Genomic DNA, 20,000 nt, shown 5'->3' with positions numbered 1-20,000 from the left:
TAAAATTCGTTCCATTTTGTCCACAAGCGATGCTGAGATCATTATCCATGCGTTCGTTACATCTCGTCTCGATTACTGTAACGTATTATTTTCGGGCCTCCCTATGTCTAGCATTAAAAGATTACAGTTGGTACAAAATGCGGCTGCTAGACTTTTGACAAAAACAAGAAAGTTTGATCATATTACGCCTATACTGGCTCACTTGCACTGGCTTCCTGTGCACCTAAGATGCGACTTTAAGGTTTTACTACTTACGTATAAAATACTACACGGTCAAGCTCCTGCCTATCTTGACGATTGTATTGTACCATATGTCCCGGCAAGAAATCTGCGTTCAAAGAACTCCGGCTTATTAGTGATTCCCAGAGCCCAAAAAAAGTCTGCGGGCTATAGAGCGTTTTCTATTCGGGCTCCAATACTATGGAATGCCCTCCCGGTAAAAGTTAGAGATGCTACCTCAGTAGAAGCATTTAAGTCTCATCTTAAAACTCATTTGTATACTCTAGCCTTTAAATAGACTCCCTTTTTAGACCAGTTGATCTGCCGTTTCTTTTCTTTTCTTTTCTACTCTGCTCCGGGGTGGACCGCTAGCCTGTCCATCAGATGGGGACATCTCTACGCTGCTGACCCGTCTCCACTCGGGATGGTTCCCGCTGGCCCCACCATGGACTGGACTTTCGCTGATGTGTTGGACTTTCACAATATTATATCAGACCCACTCGACACCGAGGATGTCGTTGTGGCTTGTACAGCCCTTTGAGACACTAGTGATTTAGGGCTATATAAATAAACATTGATTGATTGATTGATTGATTGATATTACATATATATATATATATATATATGTATATATATATATATATATATATTCTAAATAAATACACACACACACATTATACATGTATATATATTACATATATATATATATATATATATATATATATATATATATATATATATATTGCATATATACATATATATATACATGTATATATATTACATATATATATATATATTACATATATGTATATATATGTATATATACATGTATATATATCACATATATATACATATACATATATACATATATACACACACACACACACACACACACACACACACACACACACACACACATTATACATGTATATATATTATATATATATATATATATATATATATTATATATATATATATATATATAATATATATACATGTATAATGTGTGTGTGTGTGTGTGTGTGTGTGTGTGTGTGTGTGTGTGTGTGTGTGTGTGTGTGTGTGTGTGTGTGTGTGTGTGTGTGTGTGTGTGTGTGTGTGTGTGTGTGTATTTAGATGTGTGGGAAGCAGGAACCCTCTACTGGCAGTCTGTTTACGACTTGTTTGTCTGAACAGTGGTTTGAACGTGTCGCAAAAGTCACGTGTAAACAGACAGCCAGTAGAGGGTCCCTGCATCACACACATCTAAATACACATACATATACATATATATATATTTATATATATATATATGTATATGTATATATATATATATATGTATATATATATATACAGTATATACACATATATATATATGTATGTATGTATATATGTATATATATATGTATATATATATATATATATGCTCCCCACCGTACACGATGTTGACAGCGCACCGCTTCCCTTCCGTTGGGCCAGGTACTCTTCGAAACCAACGTCAAAAACCACTGAGGTCAATTTGGAATTAATTTTTGGAACGATATGTCTGTAAAATTCCATCATAACTTCGAATCCTTGTCGACACGAGCGTGGCCATGTATGGCGCTAACATTACAGTCACATTTTGTCGTAGTAGCTTAGCTAACGTCTGTCCCGCGTCAAGTATGTGTGCTCAGGTACAACTACGGAGTTCAAACTTGTGAAACTGTTTGGAAAGACACTTGCAGGTGCGCTAAACAACCGGTGCCTGGCTTCCCACCGGGGACCGCCGGCGTGCTAAAAATACACGCCAGGCATCCGCGTCGCATGCAGGCTCCCCGCAGAAAACACACTAATTCTATTTTTTTATTTTTTTTTATGTCAGCCGCAGTGCGCCATAACAGTGTCGGGAAGTTTCACTCTCGGGGGAGGCGGAATTTTTCTGGAACATCAGGCCTCACAGCGACTTGGAGACATAAACAGCAGGGGTGGGAGCGGGTGAGACTTGTTTTATGACAACAACACCACGACTCGAGACTCGATTTGAAATGTTTAGCTTTTGAAGCAAGAAATGAGGTTGTGTACCTAATGAAAAGGCCGGTGTAGGACCGATATCATGTGGACTTGACAGTAAATCTTTCTCAGTCATCGCTTCAATCGATAAGACATTAGTGCAGTTCCTGAGCTCAGCGTGCTCACACCCACTAGTCCAGGGGTCACCAACACGGTGCCCGCGGGCACCAGGTAGCCCGTAAGGACCAGATGAGTCGCCCGCTGGCCTGTTCTAAAAATAGCTCAAATAGCAGCACTTACCAGTGAGCTGCCTCTATTTTTTAAATTGTATTTATTTACTAGCAAGCTGGTCTCGCTTTCATCGACATTTTTAATTGTAAGAGAGACAAAACTCAAATAGAATTTGAAAATCCAAGAAAATATTTTAAAGACTTGGTCTTCACTTGTTTAAATAAATTCATTAATTTTTTTACTTTTCTTCTTACAACTTTCAGAAAGACAATTTTAGAGAAAAAAATACAACCTTAAAAATGATTTTTAAACACATATACCTTTTTACCTTTTAAATTCCTTCCTCTTCTTTCCTTAAAATTTAAATCAATGTTCAAGTAAATTTATTTTTTTTATTGTAAAGAATAATAAATACATTTTAATTTAATTCTTCATTTTAGCTTCTGTTTTTTCGACGAAGAATATTTGTGAAATATTTCTTCAAACTTATTATGATTAAAATTCAAAAAAATCATTCTGGCAAATCTAGAAAATCTGTAGAATCAAATTTAAATCTTATTTCAAAGTCTTTTGAATTTCTTTTAAAATTTTTGTTCTGGAAAATCTAGAACAAATAATGATTTGTGTTTGTTAGAAATATAGCTTGGTCCAATTTGTTATATATTCTAACAAAATGCAGATTGGATTATAACCTATTTAAAACTTGTCATCAAAATTCTAAAATTAATCTTAATCAGGAAAAATTACTAATGATGTTCCTTAAATTCTTTTTTTAAATTTTTTCAAAAAGATTCGAATTAGCTAGTTTTTCTCTTCTTTTTTTTGGTTGAATTTTGAATTTTAAAGAGTCGAAATTGAAGATAAACTATGTTTCAAAATGTAATTGTAATTGTTTACGTGTTTTCTCCTCTTTTAAACCGTTCAATTAAGTTCAATTAAATTAATAATAACATAGAGTTAAAGGTAAATTGAGCAAATTGGCTATTTGTGGCAATTTATCTAAGTGATAAATGATAAATGGGTTGTACTTGTATAGCGCTTTTCTACCTTCAAGGTACTCAAAGCGCTTTGACAGTATTTCCACATTTACCCATTCACACACACATTCACACACTGATGGCGGGAGCTGCCATGCAAGGCGCTAACCAGCAGCCATCAGAGGCAAAGTGTCTTGCCCAAGGACACAACGGACGTGACTAGGAAGGTAGAAGGTGGGAATTGAACCCCAGTAACCAGCAACACTCCGATTGCTGGCACAGCCACTCTACCAACTTCGCCACACCGTCCCTGTGTGTATCAAACTGGTAGCCCTTCACATTAATCAGTACCCAGGAAGTAGCTCTTGGTTTCAAAAAGGTTGGTGACCCCTGCACTAGTCTTTTCACGTCACATGACCTGGAACGTTAGCCGGTGGCTTTTGGTGGGCGGGTTACAACACTCGCCTTCAGTGACTGTGGACGCCATGGTGATTGCCTGGCAAGCCCCTACCAGCTTTTTGACAACAATGACAGCTGTGTCATTTGATCTCCACAATGTGCCTAATTGGCAAATGACTTTCAGATCTTATAGAAACATGACTTGAGAAAACATAACTTGTCAAGGAGCAAAGCTATACTAATCATCCCACCGCAAATTTTTTTGTCAACGAAATGATTTATTGTTAACGCCACTTTATTTTATTGTTGCCCGCCACTTTATTTTATTGTTGGCTCGTGGCTCTGTTGGTAGAGTGGCCGTGCCAGCAACTTGAGGGTTCCAGGTTTGACCCCCGCTTCCGCCATCCTCGTCACCTCCGTTGTGTCTTTGAGCAAGACACTTACCCACCTGCTGCCAGTGCCACCCACACCAGTTTAAATGTAACTTAGATCATGGCTTTCACTATGTAAGGCGCTTTTAATCACTAGAGAAAAGCGCTATATAAGTATATAATTCACTATTTTATAGTGACCTGCTATCTCATTTTATTGTGTCCTGTCACATCATTTTATTTTGGCCTGCTATGTAAATGATAAATAAATAAATGGGTTATACTTGTATAGCGCTTTTCTACCTTCAAGGTACTCAAAGCGCTTTGACAGTATTTCCACATTTACCCATTCACACACACATTCACACACTGATGGCGGGAGCTGCCATGCAAGGCGCTAACCAGCAGCCATCAGAGGCAAAGGGTGAAGTGACTTGCCCAAGGACACCACGGACGTGACTAGGAAGGTAGAAGGTGGGAATTGAACCCCAGTAACTAGCAACACTGTCATTTTAATGTGGCCTGCCACGTCAATGTATCCTGGCCAGCCACAGCATTTTATTGTTGACCGCCACATAATTTCATTGTGACCTGCCGCATCATTTAATTGTGGCTGGCTTGCTACATCATTTTAATGTTGAATGCCATATCAGAACAGTAGTTCTGATTGGCTCTCTGCCCCTCTCCCACACTCGCGTGTGATTGGATAGATTCCTAACTTGTCCCACCCGCCAAAAGACAAAATTAAATATGACCTCGTTTTTATTTGTCTACTTAATTGTCAATTTTCGTCAGCGTGTGTTTGTTTTAATTCGTTAATGTCCTACTTTAGGGGAAAATTAAGACAAAAATTCTAGAGTCAACAAAATTAACACTGCTTTTTCCGAGGAAGCAGCCAAATTGGACAGAACACCTGTTCACCTGCGAGCATGCGTGACTGTAGGCAAGACAATTATCCTAACTCGCTTTTCAGACATTAGTGTTGACTCCTTTTCAGTGGATAGAAAACCTTTACTGCCATACAAGCTGTACACTGACTACTCTAAAGTACAGTTGACTTTCTATAGTAGTGTCTCTTGGCGAGATGGAATAAAATCAGTTTTGCAGATGCTGGTGTTAAGATCTGCAGTGTAAACACTCGTGTTGTGTACTGTGCTCACCTGAAGAACGTGACAAAGAACTGGACCAGGTCCATGAAGTTACTGTGCTGCGAGAAGGCGATCTATGGAGGAAAAACAGCAGGTGACACGTGTTCTTTCATCATTAGCGCTCAACACTCCTGGTGGTGGGCAGGAGGAGGAAAAAACCCTCATCACAAAAGCAATTGTATTACCTCCTTAATCGAGGTTGCCAGGGGCAACGTTGGAATAGAATAGAATAGAATAGAAAGTACTTTATTGATCCCTGGGGGAAATTCAGCAGAAGTGTGGCGCTAATCCGCCATGTCACACCACTTCGGAGGCAACGCTGCCCCGCTACGTCAGCGTTGCGCCTGTGCGCCCCGCACCACCGCCACCTGCGGCCACATCCCGCGACACCTTGACGCACGTCTCACCAGCACCGCTGCTCGTTACTCCTCAGCATGTGTGGGATTAGTCCATGAATACTTCATATGTGATCAAGGTACATGTGTGTATTAGGGCTGTACGGTATACCGGTACTAGTATAGTAACGCAGTACTAATAAATAAAAAACGGTACTATATTCTGTTTGAAAAGTACCGGTTCGCCATATATTTTAAAAAAATTTTTTTAACGGGCATTACGGCGCGTCGTCACGTCATGACATTGCTGGTTTTACGAGCAGACGAGCATGTTCGGCAGCGCACACACACTGAGTACTTACAAGCAGACACAGTGTGTAGACAGTAAAGGGAGAATGGACGCATTTTGGTCTAAAAACTAAAGATAAAGGTGAATGTATAACACTGAAACGCCCTCAGGAAGAGGTGCTTTAAGACATGGCTAGTTAGCTAGCAACTAACATCCATCCGCAGTCGGCAGTGTTTTAGCTACTTCTAAATCACTAATCCTTGTCTCCATGGCGACAAAGTATATTTCGTACAAGTATCGTTATCACTGGAGGACGAGGAATAGCTAAACATGCTTCACTACACACCGTAGGAGGATGCAATAGCTAACCGGTGTCACCGCTAACAAAAGCTAGCGCGCCTGAATGTAAACAAATGCCATGGGTAGATCTACACCTGACATCCACTGTAATGATACCAAGTACAATAGCGTATCTAGTCGATACTATTATGACGACATCGACATTTTTTATCGTCACCAAATCTTTTTTCCTTTTTTAAAAAAATTCATATTATGTTTATAAACTCAGGAAATACGTCCCTGGACACATGAGGACTTCGAATATGACCAATGTATGATCCTGTGACTAACTGCTATCAGATCGATACCTAAATTTGTGGTATCATCCAAAACTAATGTAAAGTATCAAACAACAGAAGAATAAGTGATTATTACATTTTAACAGAAGTGTAGATAAAACATGTTAAAAGAGAAAGTAAGCTGATAACAGTAATTGAACAAGTAGATTAATAATCCATTTTAACAGTTTGTCCCTCATAATGTTGACAAAATAATAGGTAGATAAATGACACAAAATGTTACTGCAAACGTCAGCAGACTAATTAGGAGTCTTTGTTTGTTTACTTACTAATAAAAGACAAGTTGTCTAGTATGTTCAATATTTTTTTTAAGGACAAAGACGCAATAATAAACATATGTTTAATGTACCCTAAGATTTTTTGTTAAAATAAAGACAATAATGCGATTTTTTGTGGTCCCCTTTATTTAGAAAAATATCGTAATACATTTTGGTATCGGTACCAAAATATTGGTATGGGGACCACCCTGGTGTGTATGTACTTATGTATGCGGAGGGGTCAGAGTGTGTGTTGATGTACTGTGACTAAACACTAGAGACACACGGAAGGGAGGGAACGGGGCTTGCATAGGACGTCATGTCCGCTTTTCTTCTTGGCGGCTTCATACGCACGATGGTCAAGCAGTTCGAGCGTAGCATTAAAACAAGCGAGAGTCATGTTTGAGTAGAACATGCCGTGTTGCTGTTCCGTTCTTCAATGTTCCAGTCGCTCAAAAAGAGAGATAAGAAAGAGCTTTTATAGTGTCCTGAAAAATGTTGTTCATAAAAGTTATAAAGTCAGGCTAGGCCTGGGAGACACATGGATTTTATCGATACATTCGAGTTGTTTGCCCCTCAGGAGCTTCCGTAGCTTGCGCCGTCCCCTTACACCTAGCAAAAACATGGCAAATGCCAATGCTTACCAGAGCGAGACGTTTGTTTTGAAGAAAAGTGTTTTCAGTGGTTTGGTTTTGTGGCAGCTGGCGTGGAAGAAATGACTGCACGCTGCAAAGTTTATTTCAAAAGGTAGCAGCACAACACACTTCTTCCAGCATCAGTAACCGGAGCTTTTAGTCGAGTGCGGGAAAGCTGTTGACGAGGCGAACAAGACGGCAAAAACAGATACAGTCCCTCTGCACACCGCCAAGATGTGTGACTGCCTTTATCCACTTATTGAAGCAAACTACAGTCCTCTCAATGTTTGACTTATTTGCATACAATGCATATTAGTGCATTTTAATTTAAATATCTGTTTTATTCAAGTTTTAAGTTTGCACATTATTGTGCAAGTATCGTTATCACTGGAGGACGAGGAATAGCTAAACATGCTTCACTACACACCGTAGGAGGATGCAATAGCTAACCGGTGTCATCCGATGTTGGAGATTATTATTTATTTGCTACATTTCTGTTAACAGAAGTAATTTATTCAAGATACTGCTTCCCAAAGGAAGTTCTTAATTTAGTTCTCTGAAATAAAAAGTATATTTTTATCTGGTCTAAAAAGAACAACATTATTTCTATTAGATTTTGCTACGAGTAAGATGCAGTGTCATTTCAATCTGGATTGGGTCATATATTTACATAAATGTTTATTTGGAAAAGTATCAAAATACACATTGGTACTGTCGGTTTCGGGACAAATCGACGTTGTGTCATGTCCATGGCTTGTTTCTTTTGAGAGGTTCTGAAAAGAAGCTCGATGCAAAGCCAGCGTTTCTCTCAAAGGAAAGGGGGGTGGGGAGGTGGGGTGATGAAGGAGCGCTGCCTCTAATCTGGATGATATCTCGACTGGCTGTGGCACCGGGCGTCAGATCACAGCTCTTTTAATGTAATTAGTCTGGGATTTGCCTTTCATTACAAACATGATTAAACTCACATCTATTCTTCATCAAGAGAAGGAAGCGAGGAGGAGGGCGCTGATGCTCACTGACTCAGCAGCGCTTTGATGAGGCGAGCTCCTCAGTGGCGGCGAGGTCACAGGAGCCGTGACGGGTCAGAGCGGCCTAGATAAATTGAGTTTTTAGTGCGATTACAATACTGGTCAAGTTGTGTTGCTCTGGTAATGTCACGTCATGTGACCAGGTGCTTTTCACACAGAGGCCGTCGGAATGCCGGCGTTAATTGTGTGTGCGTTTACACAATGAGGTACTTCGTTGACGTGTGCGCCAGTGTCTCGGGGAAAGGGTGCCTGAAGTGTGACTTGTGACCCGCAGATGGCTAAAAAGATAGCATAAAACGTGAGCATGACGACATAAGACAAGTTAGCATACTTCTAAGATAGCGCCAAGTATTAAAATGCACTATTTTTAGGTGTAAACATACAAGATTAGCTCAAAAGCTAGCATAAAGCACTAGCTTGCTAACAATAGCATGATGACATAGGACAAATTAGTATACTTCTAAGATAGCGCCAAGTTTAAAAATGCACTAATTTTAGGTGTAAACATACAAAATTAGTTAAAAAGCTAATATAAACTGTTTGCAAGGTGACATAGGACAAATTAGTATACTTCTAAGATAGCAGCAATTATTACAATGCACTATTTTTAGATGTATATATACAAAATGTGTTAAAAAGCTAATGTAACACTTTAGCATGCTAAGGTTAGCAAGATGACATAGGACCAATTAGTATATTTCTAAGATAGCTCCAAATGTTAAAATGCACTATGTTTACATGTAAACGTACAAAATTAACTCAAAAGCTAGCATAAAGCGCTAGCATGCTAACAATAACATGTTGACATAGGACAAGTTACTGTGTTTCTAAGATAGCGCCAAGTATTAAAATGCACAATTTTTAGATGTAAACATACAAAACTTGTAAAAAAAGCTAACACTTTAGCATGCTAAGGTTAGCATGATGACATAGGACGAAATAGTATACCTCTTAGATCAGACCTGGGCATTCTGCGGCCCGCGGGCCACATCCGGCCCTTTGTGCGTCCCTGTCCGGCCCACGTGAGGCCAATCATAAATTACAAAATAAATTTTAAAAAGTATCTATGTCGAGTGTACAATACAACGGTGCTGCTTTTGTTTTGAAAAGCGTTATTTGTATTACTTCCGTGTGGACGTATGCGCGTGAGTGAATATGAACAGCGGCAATCACAAATTACAAAATAAAGTTTAAAAAACATCTGTCGTGCGCGCAATACAACTGTGCTGCTTTTATTTTGAAAAGTGTTATTTATGGACGTATGTCCGAGTGTAACCTGTGAGTGAAGGTGCACAGCGACAAGTGATGCACGGTTTACCCCCGAGACGCTAAAAAGAGAAAAGTTGATGACGAATGCAGTGTTTTCAACAAGACATGGACTGCCAAGTGTTTCTTTCCAGAAATTAAAGGTAAAGCCGTGTGCTTAATTTGTGGTACACAGCTTGCTGTGTTTAAAGAATATAATTTGAATCGCCACTACATGACGAAGCACGAGGAAAAATACCGGAATCTGTCCGATGAAGAGCGTGCAAGGGAGGCTGATGCGTTGATGGTAAAACTGCAAACCCAACAAGGACTTTTTGCCATATTTCACACCCCCAGAGATGCAGCCATCAGGACAAGTTTCGTAATTTCTCACAAAATCGCCAGAAAAAGTAAGGCGTTTTCTGACGGAGAGTTTATTAAGGAGTGCTTATTGGGCTCTGTTGCGCTGATATGCCCCGAAACTTGGAGCTTCAGCTGAAGAACAGAACGGCCGACTTTGACTGTTTTTGGCTGGCTTTGGATGAGAGCTGTGATGTATGTGACACCGCCCAGCTACTCATCTTCTTACGTGGGATAACTGCAGACTTTCAAATCACGGAGGAGATGGCAGCCATGCAGTCAATGAAAGGGACAACCACATAGGTAAATGCGTGTTTGGACATGTTAGGACTGAAATGGGACAAGCTGGCAGGTGTGACAACAGATGGTTGTCCAAATCTGACGGGGAAAAATGTTGGACTTTTAAAGAGGATGCAGGATAAACTTTAAATTAACCCTGTGCAGAAATTGACCTTTTTGCAATACATCAGGAAGTGTAGTGTAAGACAGTGTTAAAAATAAAACCATCAAAAGCAATCTGCTTTTGTATAAAGTTAAGTTAGGTTAAATGAAAGTATTATTATTATTATTAATTATTATTATTTATCTTACGGTATATCAAAATTAATATTGAGCAAAATTTAATTGAAATATTGTCGATGTGGCCCTCCAGCAGTGCTCGGGTTGCTCATGCGGCCCCCAGTAAAAATTAATTGCCCACCCCTGTCTTAGATAGCTCCAAGTATTAAAATGCACTATTTTTAGATGTAAACATACAAAATTAGCTCAAAAGCTAGCATAAAACACTAGCATGCTAATGTTAGCATGATGACATAAGATAAGTTAGAATACTTATGAGATAGCGCCAAATATTAAAATGCACTATTTTTAGATGTAAACATACAACATTTGTTAAAAAAGCTAACATTAAACTTTAGCATGCTGAGGTTTGCATGATGAAATAGAACAAATTAGTCAACTTCTAAGATAGCGCTAAATATTAAAATGAACTATTTTTAGTTGTAAACATACAAAATTAGCTCAAAAGCGAGCATAAAACACTAGCATGATGACATAAGATAAGTTAGCATACTTATGAAATAGCGCCAAATATTAAAATGCACTATTTTTTAGGTGTAAACACACAAAATTAGTTAAAAAGCTAACAAAGCGCTAGCATGCTAACGTTAACATGATGACATAAGATAAGTTAAAGTACTTCTAAGTTAGCGGCAAGTATTAAAATGCACTAATTTTAGCTGTAAACATACAAAATCCGCTGAACAGCAAACATAAAACCTTAGCATGCTAAGGTTAGCATGCTGATACTTCTAAGACGGTGTCAAGTTTCAAAATGTATTATTATTAGGGATAAACACACAAAATTTGCTAAAAAGCGAACATAAAACATTAGCATGATGACAAAACAAGTTACCGTACTTCTAAGACAGCGCCAAGTCTCAAAATTCAGATTTTTTAGGGATAAACAAACAAATGAGTTGAAAAGCTTGACGGCTTAGGACAAGTTAGCATACTTCTAATATGGCGCCAAGAAATAAAATGCACTATTTTTTAGGTGTTATCATACTAAATTAGCTGACTAGCTAGCATGCCAACATTAGCATGATGACATATGACAAGTTAAGTATTAAACGCACTATTTTAGGTGTAAACATACATAATTAGCTGAACAGCAAGCATTAAAGGTTAGCATGCTAACAATAGCATGACGACATATGACAAGTTAGGTTAAGTTAAGTATTAAATACATTATTTTAGGTGTAAACATACATAATTTGCTAAACAGCAAGCATAAAAGGTTAGCATGCTAAGGTTCGCATGCTAGTATAAGAAACATTAACATACATCCAAGATGGTGCCAAGTATCAAAATCCATGATTGTTAGAGATAAACAAAATTAGTTAAAAATCAGGGAAAAACTTTAGCATGATGACATAGGACAAGTTAGCATATTGTACATCCAAGATGACAACAGGTATTAAAATGCATTAGTTTTAGATGCAAACATACAAATTAGCTGAAAAGCTAGCAAAACACATTAGCTTGCTAAGATTCTCACAAGTATGCTAACAAGTATGTAGCCACCATCTAGACCATGGGTGTCAAACTCTGGCCCGCGGGCCAAATATGGCCCGCCGTGTAATTTCATTTGGCCCTTTAGGCAATATCAAATTAACATTAGAGCTGGCCCGCCGGTATTATACAGCGGCGGTGCCGCTGTAACACCGCATTCACCGCTAATACAGTCATACTTGCCAACCCTCATGATTTTCCCAGGAGACTCCCGAATTTCAGTGCCCCTCCCGAAAATCTCCCAGGGGCAACCATTCTCCCGACTTTCTATCGGTTTCCACCCGGACAACAATATTGGGGGCGTGCCTTTAAGTCACTGCCTTTAGCGTCCTCCACAATCTGTCGCCACGTCCGCTTTTCCTCCATACAAACAGCGTGCCGGCCCAATCACATAATTCTATGCGGCTTTTACATGCATACTTGGTCAACAGCCATACAGGTTACACTGAGAGTGACCGTATAAACAACTTTGACACTGTTACAAATATGCGCCACACTGTGAATCCACACCAAACAAGAATGACAAACACATTTCGGGAGAACATCCGCACCGTAACACAACATAAACACAACAGAACAAATACCCCGAACCCCTTGCAGCACTAACTCTTCAATATACACCCCCGCTACCACCAAACCCCACCACCCCACCTCAACTTTTTGAAAGTTGATTTTGCACTGTTAAGTTATATAAGTGTTGCTTGCTCCAAATTCAGTGTTAAAGCAAATCAGTGTAGCAAACTGAGCAATAATTAACGTTTTATTAATGCACTTACTCTTGCTACTTCAAGACTTGAATGTTTGATTCATTTATTATTGTTATTTTTATTTTCAAATTTATTATTAGCCTGTGGAAAAAGTTTATTTTGATATTTACCTCAGAAGGCTGCAAATAGAAAAGAGGCATTCAATTTTTATTTAAATTTTATTTGATATGCCATTGATATTTTTTAATTATTATTACTATTATTTGAAACTTGATTTTGCATGTCACTATAAAGTTATATAAGCCTTGCTTGTTCAATATTCAATGCAAAACTTGTTTGGGTCCCTATTAAAAGGTTAATTTGTTCAACCTTGACCCGCAGCTTTGTTCAGTTTTAAATTTTGGCCCACTCTGTATTTGAGTTTGACACCCCTGATCTAGACCTTTCCGACGACACAAGATATGTAGGGGTTTGTTTGCCACTTCGTTTCGTATTAAACAGGAGAGTTTACAATGAAAGAACTGTAAGAAACAAATAAATGCTAGTTGAAGTCCAAGCAATAACAAGATGTCCGCTTGCGTGGCAGCAGGCCCATAACAAGTGGACTAAATTGTGTTTCCTTCTATCCATTAAACCAGTGGTCCTCAACCACCGGGGATTGGTACCGGGCCGCGCAAGAAATTAAAGATGAATAAATAAATAAAATAAACTTTTTTAAAAAAATTAAATCACCATAAAAAACACAATATATACATTATATATCAATATAGATCAATACATTCTGCAGGGATACAGTCCGTAAGCACACATGATTGTATTTCTTTATGAAAAAATAAAAAATAACAATTCACCATACACATAGTTATATTTTTATACACAGTTGTATTTTTATAGAAACTCACAGGTATCCACATGAGGTACACGTTGAATTAGACAAAACTAGCTTGTAATGTAAACTTTAGCCTTACCTCGGACCTAAATAATAAATATAACTCGTTTGAGGTGCTTACTGTGAGGTTTGTCATGCCGCTGCCTCTGCACCTGGCTGTCATCTACCGCCCCCCAGGGCCCTATTCGGACTTTATCAATAAATTTTCAGAGTTCGTTGCTGATCTAGTGACGCACGCCGACAATATAATCATAACGGGAGACTTTAACATCCATATGAATACCCCATCGGACCCTCCATGCGTGGCGCTCCAGACTATAATTGATAGCTGTGGTCTTACACAAATAATAAATGAACCCACGCATCGCAACGGTAATACGACAGATCTAGTGATTGTCAGGGGTGTCACCACCTCCAAAGTTACGATACTCCCGTACACTAAAGTAATGTCCGATCATTACCTTATAAAATTCGAAGTTCTGACTCATTGTCAACAAACTAATAATAATAATAATAACTACTATAGCAGCCGCAACATCAATGCTGCCACAACGACGACTCTTACTGACCTACTGCCTTCGGTAATGGCACCATTCCCAAATTATGTGGGCTCTATTGATAACCTCACTAACAACTTTAACGACGCCCTGCGCGACACCATTGATAGTGTAGCACCGCTAAAGCTAAAAAGGGCCCCTAAAAGGCGTACCCCATGGTTTACAGAAGAAACTAAAGCCCAGAAATTATCATGTAGAAAGCTGGAACGCAAATGGCGTGCGACTAAACTTGAGGTTTTCCATCAAGCATGGAGTGATAGTTTAATAACTTATAAACACATGCTTACCTCAGCTAAAGCTAAATATTACTCAAATCTCATCCACCTCAACAAAAATTATCCTAAATTTTTGTTTAGTACAGTAGCATCGCTAACCCAACAAGGGACTCCTCCCAGTAGCTCCACCCACTCAGCAGATGACTTTATGAATTTCTTTAATAAGAAAATTGAAGTCATTAGAAAAGAGATTAAAGACAATGCATCTCAGCTACAACTGGGTTCTATTAACACAGATACGACTGTATATACGACGGACACTGCCCTCCAAAATAGTTTCTCCCTCTTTGATGAAATAACATTGGAGGAATTGTTAAAATGTGTAAATGGGACAAAACAAACAACATGTTTACTTGACCCAATTCCTGGGAAACTTATCAAGGAGCTTTTTGTTTTATTAGGTCCATCAGTGTTAAATATTATCCTCTGGTACTGTTCCCCTAGCATTCAAAAAAGCGGTTATTCATCCTCTACTCAAAAGACCTAACCTCGATCGTGACCTCATGGTGAACCTTCCGTTTATCTCGAAAATCCTCGAAAAAATTGTCGCACAGCAGCTAAATGAACACTTAGCGTCTAACAATCTCTGTGAACCTTTTCAATCCGGTTTCAGGGCAAATCACTCTACGGAGACAGCCCTCGCAAAAATGACTAATGATCTATTCCTAACGATGGATTCTGATGCGTCATCTATGTTTCTGCTTCTTGATCTTAGCGCCGCTTTCGATACTGTTGATCATAATATTTTATTAGAGCGTATCAAAACGCGTATTGGGATGTCAGACTTAGCCTTGTCTTGGTTTAACTCTTATCTTACTGACAGGATGCAGTGTGTCTCCCATAACAATGTGACCTCGGACTATGTTAAGGTAACGTGCGGAGTTCCCCAGGGTTCGGTTCTTGGCCCTGCACTCTTTAGTATTTACATGCTGCCGCTGGGTGACATCATACACAAATACGGTGTTAGCTTTCACTGTTATGCGGATGACACCCAACTCTACATGCCCCTAAAGCTGACCAACACGCCGGATTGTAGTCAGCTGGAGGCGTGTCTTAATGAAATTAAACAATGGATGTCCGCTAACTTTTTGCAACTCAACGCTAAGAAAACGGAAATGCTGATTATCGGTCCTGCTCAACACCGACATCTATTTAATAATACCACCATAACATTTGACAACCAAACAATTAAGCAAGGCGACTCGGTAAAGAATCTGGGTATTATCTTCGACCCAACTCTCTCGTTTGAGTCACACATTAAGAGTGATACTAAAACGGCCTTCTTTCATCTCCGTAATATCGCTAAAATACGTTCCATTTTGTCCACAAACGATGCTGAGATCATTATCCATGCGTTCGTTACATCTCGTCTCGATTACTGTAACGTTTTATTTTTGGGCCTCCCTATGTCTAGCATTAAAAGATTACAGATGGTACAAAATGCGGCTGCTAGACTTTTGACAAAAACAAGAAAGTTTGATCATATTACGCCTATACTGGCTCACTTGCACTGGCTTCCTGTGCACCTAAGATGCGACTTTAAGGTTTTACTACTTACGTATAAAATACTACACGGTCAAGCTCCTGCCTATCTTGCCGATTGTATTGTACCATATGTCCCGGCAAGAAATCTGCGTTCAAAGAACTCCGGCTTATTAGTGATTCCCAGAGCCCAAAAAAAGTCTGCGGGCTATAGAGCGTTTTCTATTCGGGCTCCAATACTATGGAATGCCCTCCCGGTAAAAGTTAGAGATGCTACCTCAGTAGAAGCATTTAAGTCTCATCTTAAAACTCATTTGTATACTCTAGCCTTTAAATAGACTCCCTTTTTAGACCAGTTGATCTGCCGTTTCTTTTCTTTTCTTTTCTACTCTGCTCCGGGGTGGAGCGCTAGCCTGTTCATCGGATGGGGACATCTCTACGCTGCTGACCCGTCTCCGCTCGGGATGGTTCCTGCTGGCCCCACCATGGACTGGACTTTCGCTGATGTGTTGGACTTTCACAATATTATGTCAGACCCACTCGACATCCATTGCTTACGGTCTCCCCTAGAGGGGGGGGGGGGGGGGTTACCCACATATGCGGTCCTCTCCAAGGTTTCTCATAGTCATTCACATTGACGTCCCACTGGGGTGAGTTTTCCTTGCCCGTATGTGGGCTCTGTACCGAGGATGTCGTTGTGGCTTGTACAGCCCTTTGAGACACTTGTGATTTAGGGCTATATAAATAAACATTGATTGATTGATTGATTAATGTTTAATTTTGAGAAGTATTGATTCAATGTATTCATGATCGTGCTTGTACTGTACTTTATATAATGGGAACGCTATAAAACGACACAAGAAGGATTCAATCAAATAAAGACACTTGTACTGACTCACTAGACTGCGTACCTAATGATGTGGTAGTTTTTCAAGTTTTGTACGCAGGCCCATAAATGATCAACACTCAGGGTTTCAAGTCTACTTTACTACTTTTTAACGCCACTTAAATAAAATGAAGGCCCATGTCCGCCTGCAGATAGTTATATATAGTCAAACGCTTACAATCGTCAATAGTTTGTAGTCGCCTCCCGTCACTTCTAGCTTGTAAATATGCGAGGCTCGAAGTGGTGGGCCAGCGAGCGTCTGTTGTCATAGCGTTCTGGGCAGTATTTTGCTTTTATTGAAAAAAATGCCTATGCTTGCGTTGTTTTAGGCCGAGGAGTCGTCAACCCGTGCAGTTGATCGCAAAATTATTAGAAATAAAAAAATATTAATATGACATCAGTGACACTCCCACCCGGGGAGTTAGCAACAGACCCGCCAAGGCACGTATTTTAACCCCTGAACACACCCACCCGCCTAGCCAATATTCATACACAAAACCCCCCACTGCAAAAGTCATCGAGCTGCAAAAAAACATTAAGGCTGATCGTTGCAACATTTCCGAGCATCCAACATCACACAACTCTTTCCTAAACCAAAACCATCACCGCTCGCTTGCGACGGTAAACTAACAAGCCAAATACTAGAGTCTGTGAACATTGCTCCAAAATACTAGAGTCTGTGAACATTGCTCCAAAATACTAGAGTCTGTGAATATTGCGCCAAAGTACTAGAGTCTGTGAACATTGCGCCAAAGTACGGATTTTGTATTGATTTATTGTGCTTACAAAAGTACACACTGACATGTGCAAAGGTAGTAATATATGATAAAAAAAGGTGGCACACAGGATAAACCCGCCAGGTGAACACCTAATTTTCCTACTTCCGGCGCTGACGTAAGACAACCATGTGACTCGCGTCCCACATGTGAACAAAAACTACAGTACTAAGACTACAGCGGCCATAAACAGTTAGCTTCTACAGAGTGGTACCCAAAGTAGCACATTACAAAAAACAAAACAAAAACAACAGCAAAAATTGGGAAAAAGTTGTGTTGTGTAGAATGACGTCTGGAAACGCGACCGACGGATAATCCTTGATACCACTCGACAAATCTGTCTTCAATAACGTATAAGGATCTATTCCATTTGATTTTTTTCTTGTATCTGCTTTTAGTGGTAAGATCTTGGCCCCTTGCGTACGCAGATAATTCACACTCTGTTTGCTGCACAGTAGCCATGTTGCTTTGGTGGCCCACCACTTTGTTTACTTCCGTTCAAATGTCACGTGACTGAATACAACTTATACACAAAATTATAAGCATTAGACAATTATTATTTTGAAATAGTTGACAAGTTTACATCAACTCTTTAGTGAACGCCATTACTGTCGTACTTTTTCACGGTTGTATTTGAAGGTAAATGATGTAATCATCTTAAGTAAGTAACACAAAAGCGTTCACAAAAAGGTCATGAAAACTTCCTACATCCTTATAGACAAAGACAAGTTCTATCAAAGACAAAATTTAAAAAAAAACATTGAAAATGCGTTTTCTGTTTGTTTTCCTTGGCACATGTTTCTTTTGCCTATTCTTCCCTTCTGGTAGTTTTGTTTAAATTCCTTAACCACTGTTTGACAATTATATAGAAAAATAAATTCTACGTGCATATTTTGAAAACAAGACATGTTTAGTTGTATGTTGTCATTGTTTGAATTGTATGCGTTGCATTGTTGTTGAAATAAAGTTAAAAAGAAAGAAAAGAGCTGTGATTTGTTAGTATGATACCACATCATTTTTGGGGTTCGCACAGCCCACCTTTGCGAACATCTCCTACGGTTTTGTTGTATCGAAGCGAGTGTCGTTGCAGGTTGTCATGTTTACGACTACACAGGAAGCTCTCTCTCTCTCTCTCTTTCTCTCTCTCTCTCTCAGGAAGCTACTAACTAGCCAACAAGAGTCGCAGTTGCTATGTGTGGAAGAAAATTGCAAGTCGGTCCCGCCTGCGCACACCGAAACAAAGGTTGTGAATGAATGACAGGAGGCTCGCTCTGTTTACGTAATTCCACTGTCAAATAAACATGCTCAGGTTCTGAGTGAGACCTCTTGTGTCCGTTTCAAAAGGTTGAGCCAAAGAAAAGAAACAGATGTACAAATTTATTGATGACGGCAAAGTTATCAATTTTATTTTCATTCATTGCTCGATTGACTTATTGCAGGGCTTGAATTTAAACATGGCAACTGCAGAAAAAGCCGTGTCCGCAGGGGTGTAACGGTACGTGTATTTCTATTGAACCGTTTCGGTACGGGGGGTTCGGTTCGGAGGTGTACCGAACGAGTTTCCACACGAACATATTAAGCTAAGCTAAAGTCTTAACAAGCTGCTCCGCTTCCTTCTGCCAGTCCCTGTCAGTACACAGCACCCATCATTGTACCACCCACACAACCATCTGATTGGTTACATACAGAGCGGTAACAGCCAATCAGCAGTGCGTATTCAGAGCGGTAACAGCCAATCAGCAGTGCGTATTCAGAGGACATGTAGTCGGTGCTTAGCGTTCAGCAGGTAAGCATCAGGCAGCGGGCTCTCCCCAAATTATAATAAACACCTCCCAGTCAAATACTAGTAACATCACTATGAGCCCGTTGACCTTCTAGAAATATAAACTGCAGCTTAGCTCGCTCGCAGTCCTGGCTTGAGGTGAAGGCTAATTCGCTTTTAGCGTAACGTTAGCTCATTTTGCGGTGTATGCGTGTGTGTGTGTGTGTGTGTGTGTGTTACGGACAGCATAGCCCTGTCTGTTATTTCACTTTGCCTTTTTCTGTGTTGATTGAGCTGTGTTGAAGCAGCAAAAAAGGACATTATGTTAAATGAAGAGCTTCTGTCTCTGATAGTTGATATAATAATGTAAGTGCATCATTAAGCCTACATGAACTCCATGGTGTTCAGGGATGAATAGTCTCTCCTATTGCTATTGTACCATTTTTTCAGCTATAGTTACATTAATCATTTGTAATGGAGCAGCCTAGTT

At 39.5% G+C, this 20,000-nt stretch overlaps 1 protein-coding gene across 1 annotated transcript in view; it reads right to left on the bottom strand.

Annotated features, from left to right (window-relative positions):
- Positions 1-20,000, bottom strand: part of LOC133646714 (attractin-like) — a 194,973-nt gene that overhangs the window by 75,305 nt on the left and 99,668 nt on the right. The window contains exon 25 of the mRNA XM_062042410.1: positions 5,329-5,390. Within this exon, the coding sequence (XP_061898394.1) occupies positions 5,329-5,390 (62 nt within the window). The remainder of the gene's footprint in view (positions 1-5,328; positions 5,391-20,000) is intronic.

This window comes from Entelurus aequoreus, linkage group LG03 (genome assembly GCF_033978785.1).
Source record: "Entelurus aequoreus isolate RoL-2023_Sb linkage group LG03, RoL_Eaeq_v1.1, whole genome shotgun sequence".
Lineage (NCBI taxonomy): Eukaryota > Metazoa > Chordata > Actinopteri > Syngnathiformes > Syngnathidae > Entelurus > Entelurus aequoreus.
The sequence above is the reverse complement of the archived record's forward strand: the minus strand, read 5'-3'. Positions and strand labels throughout refer to the sequence as shown.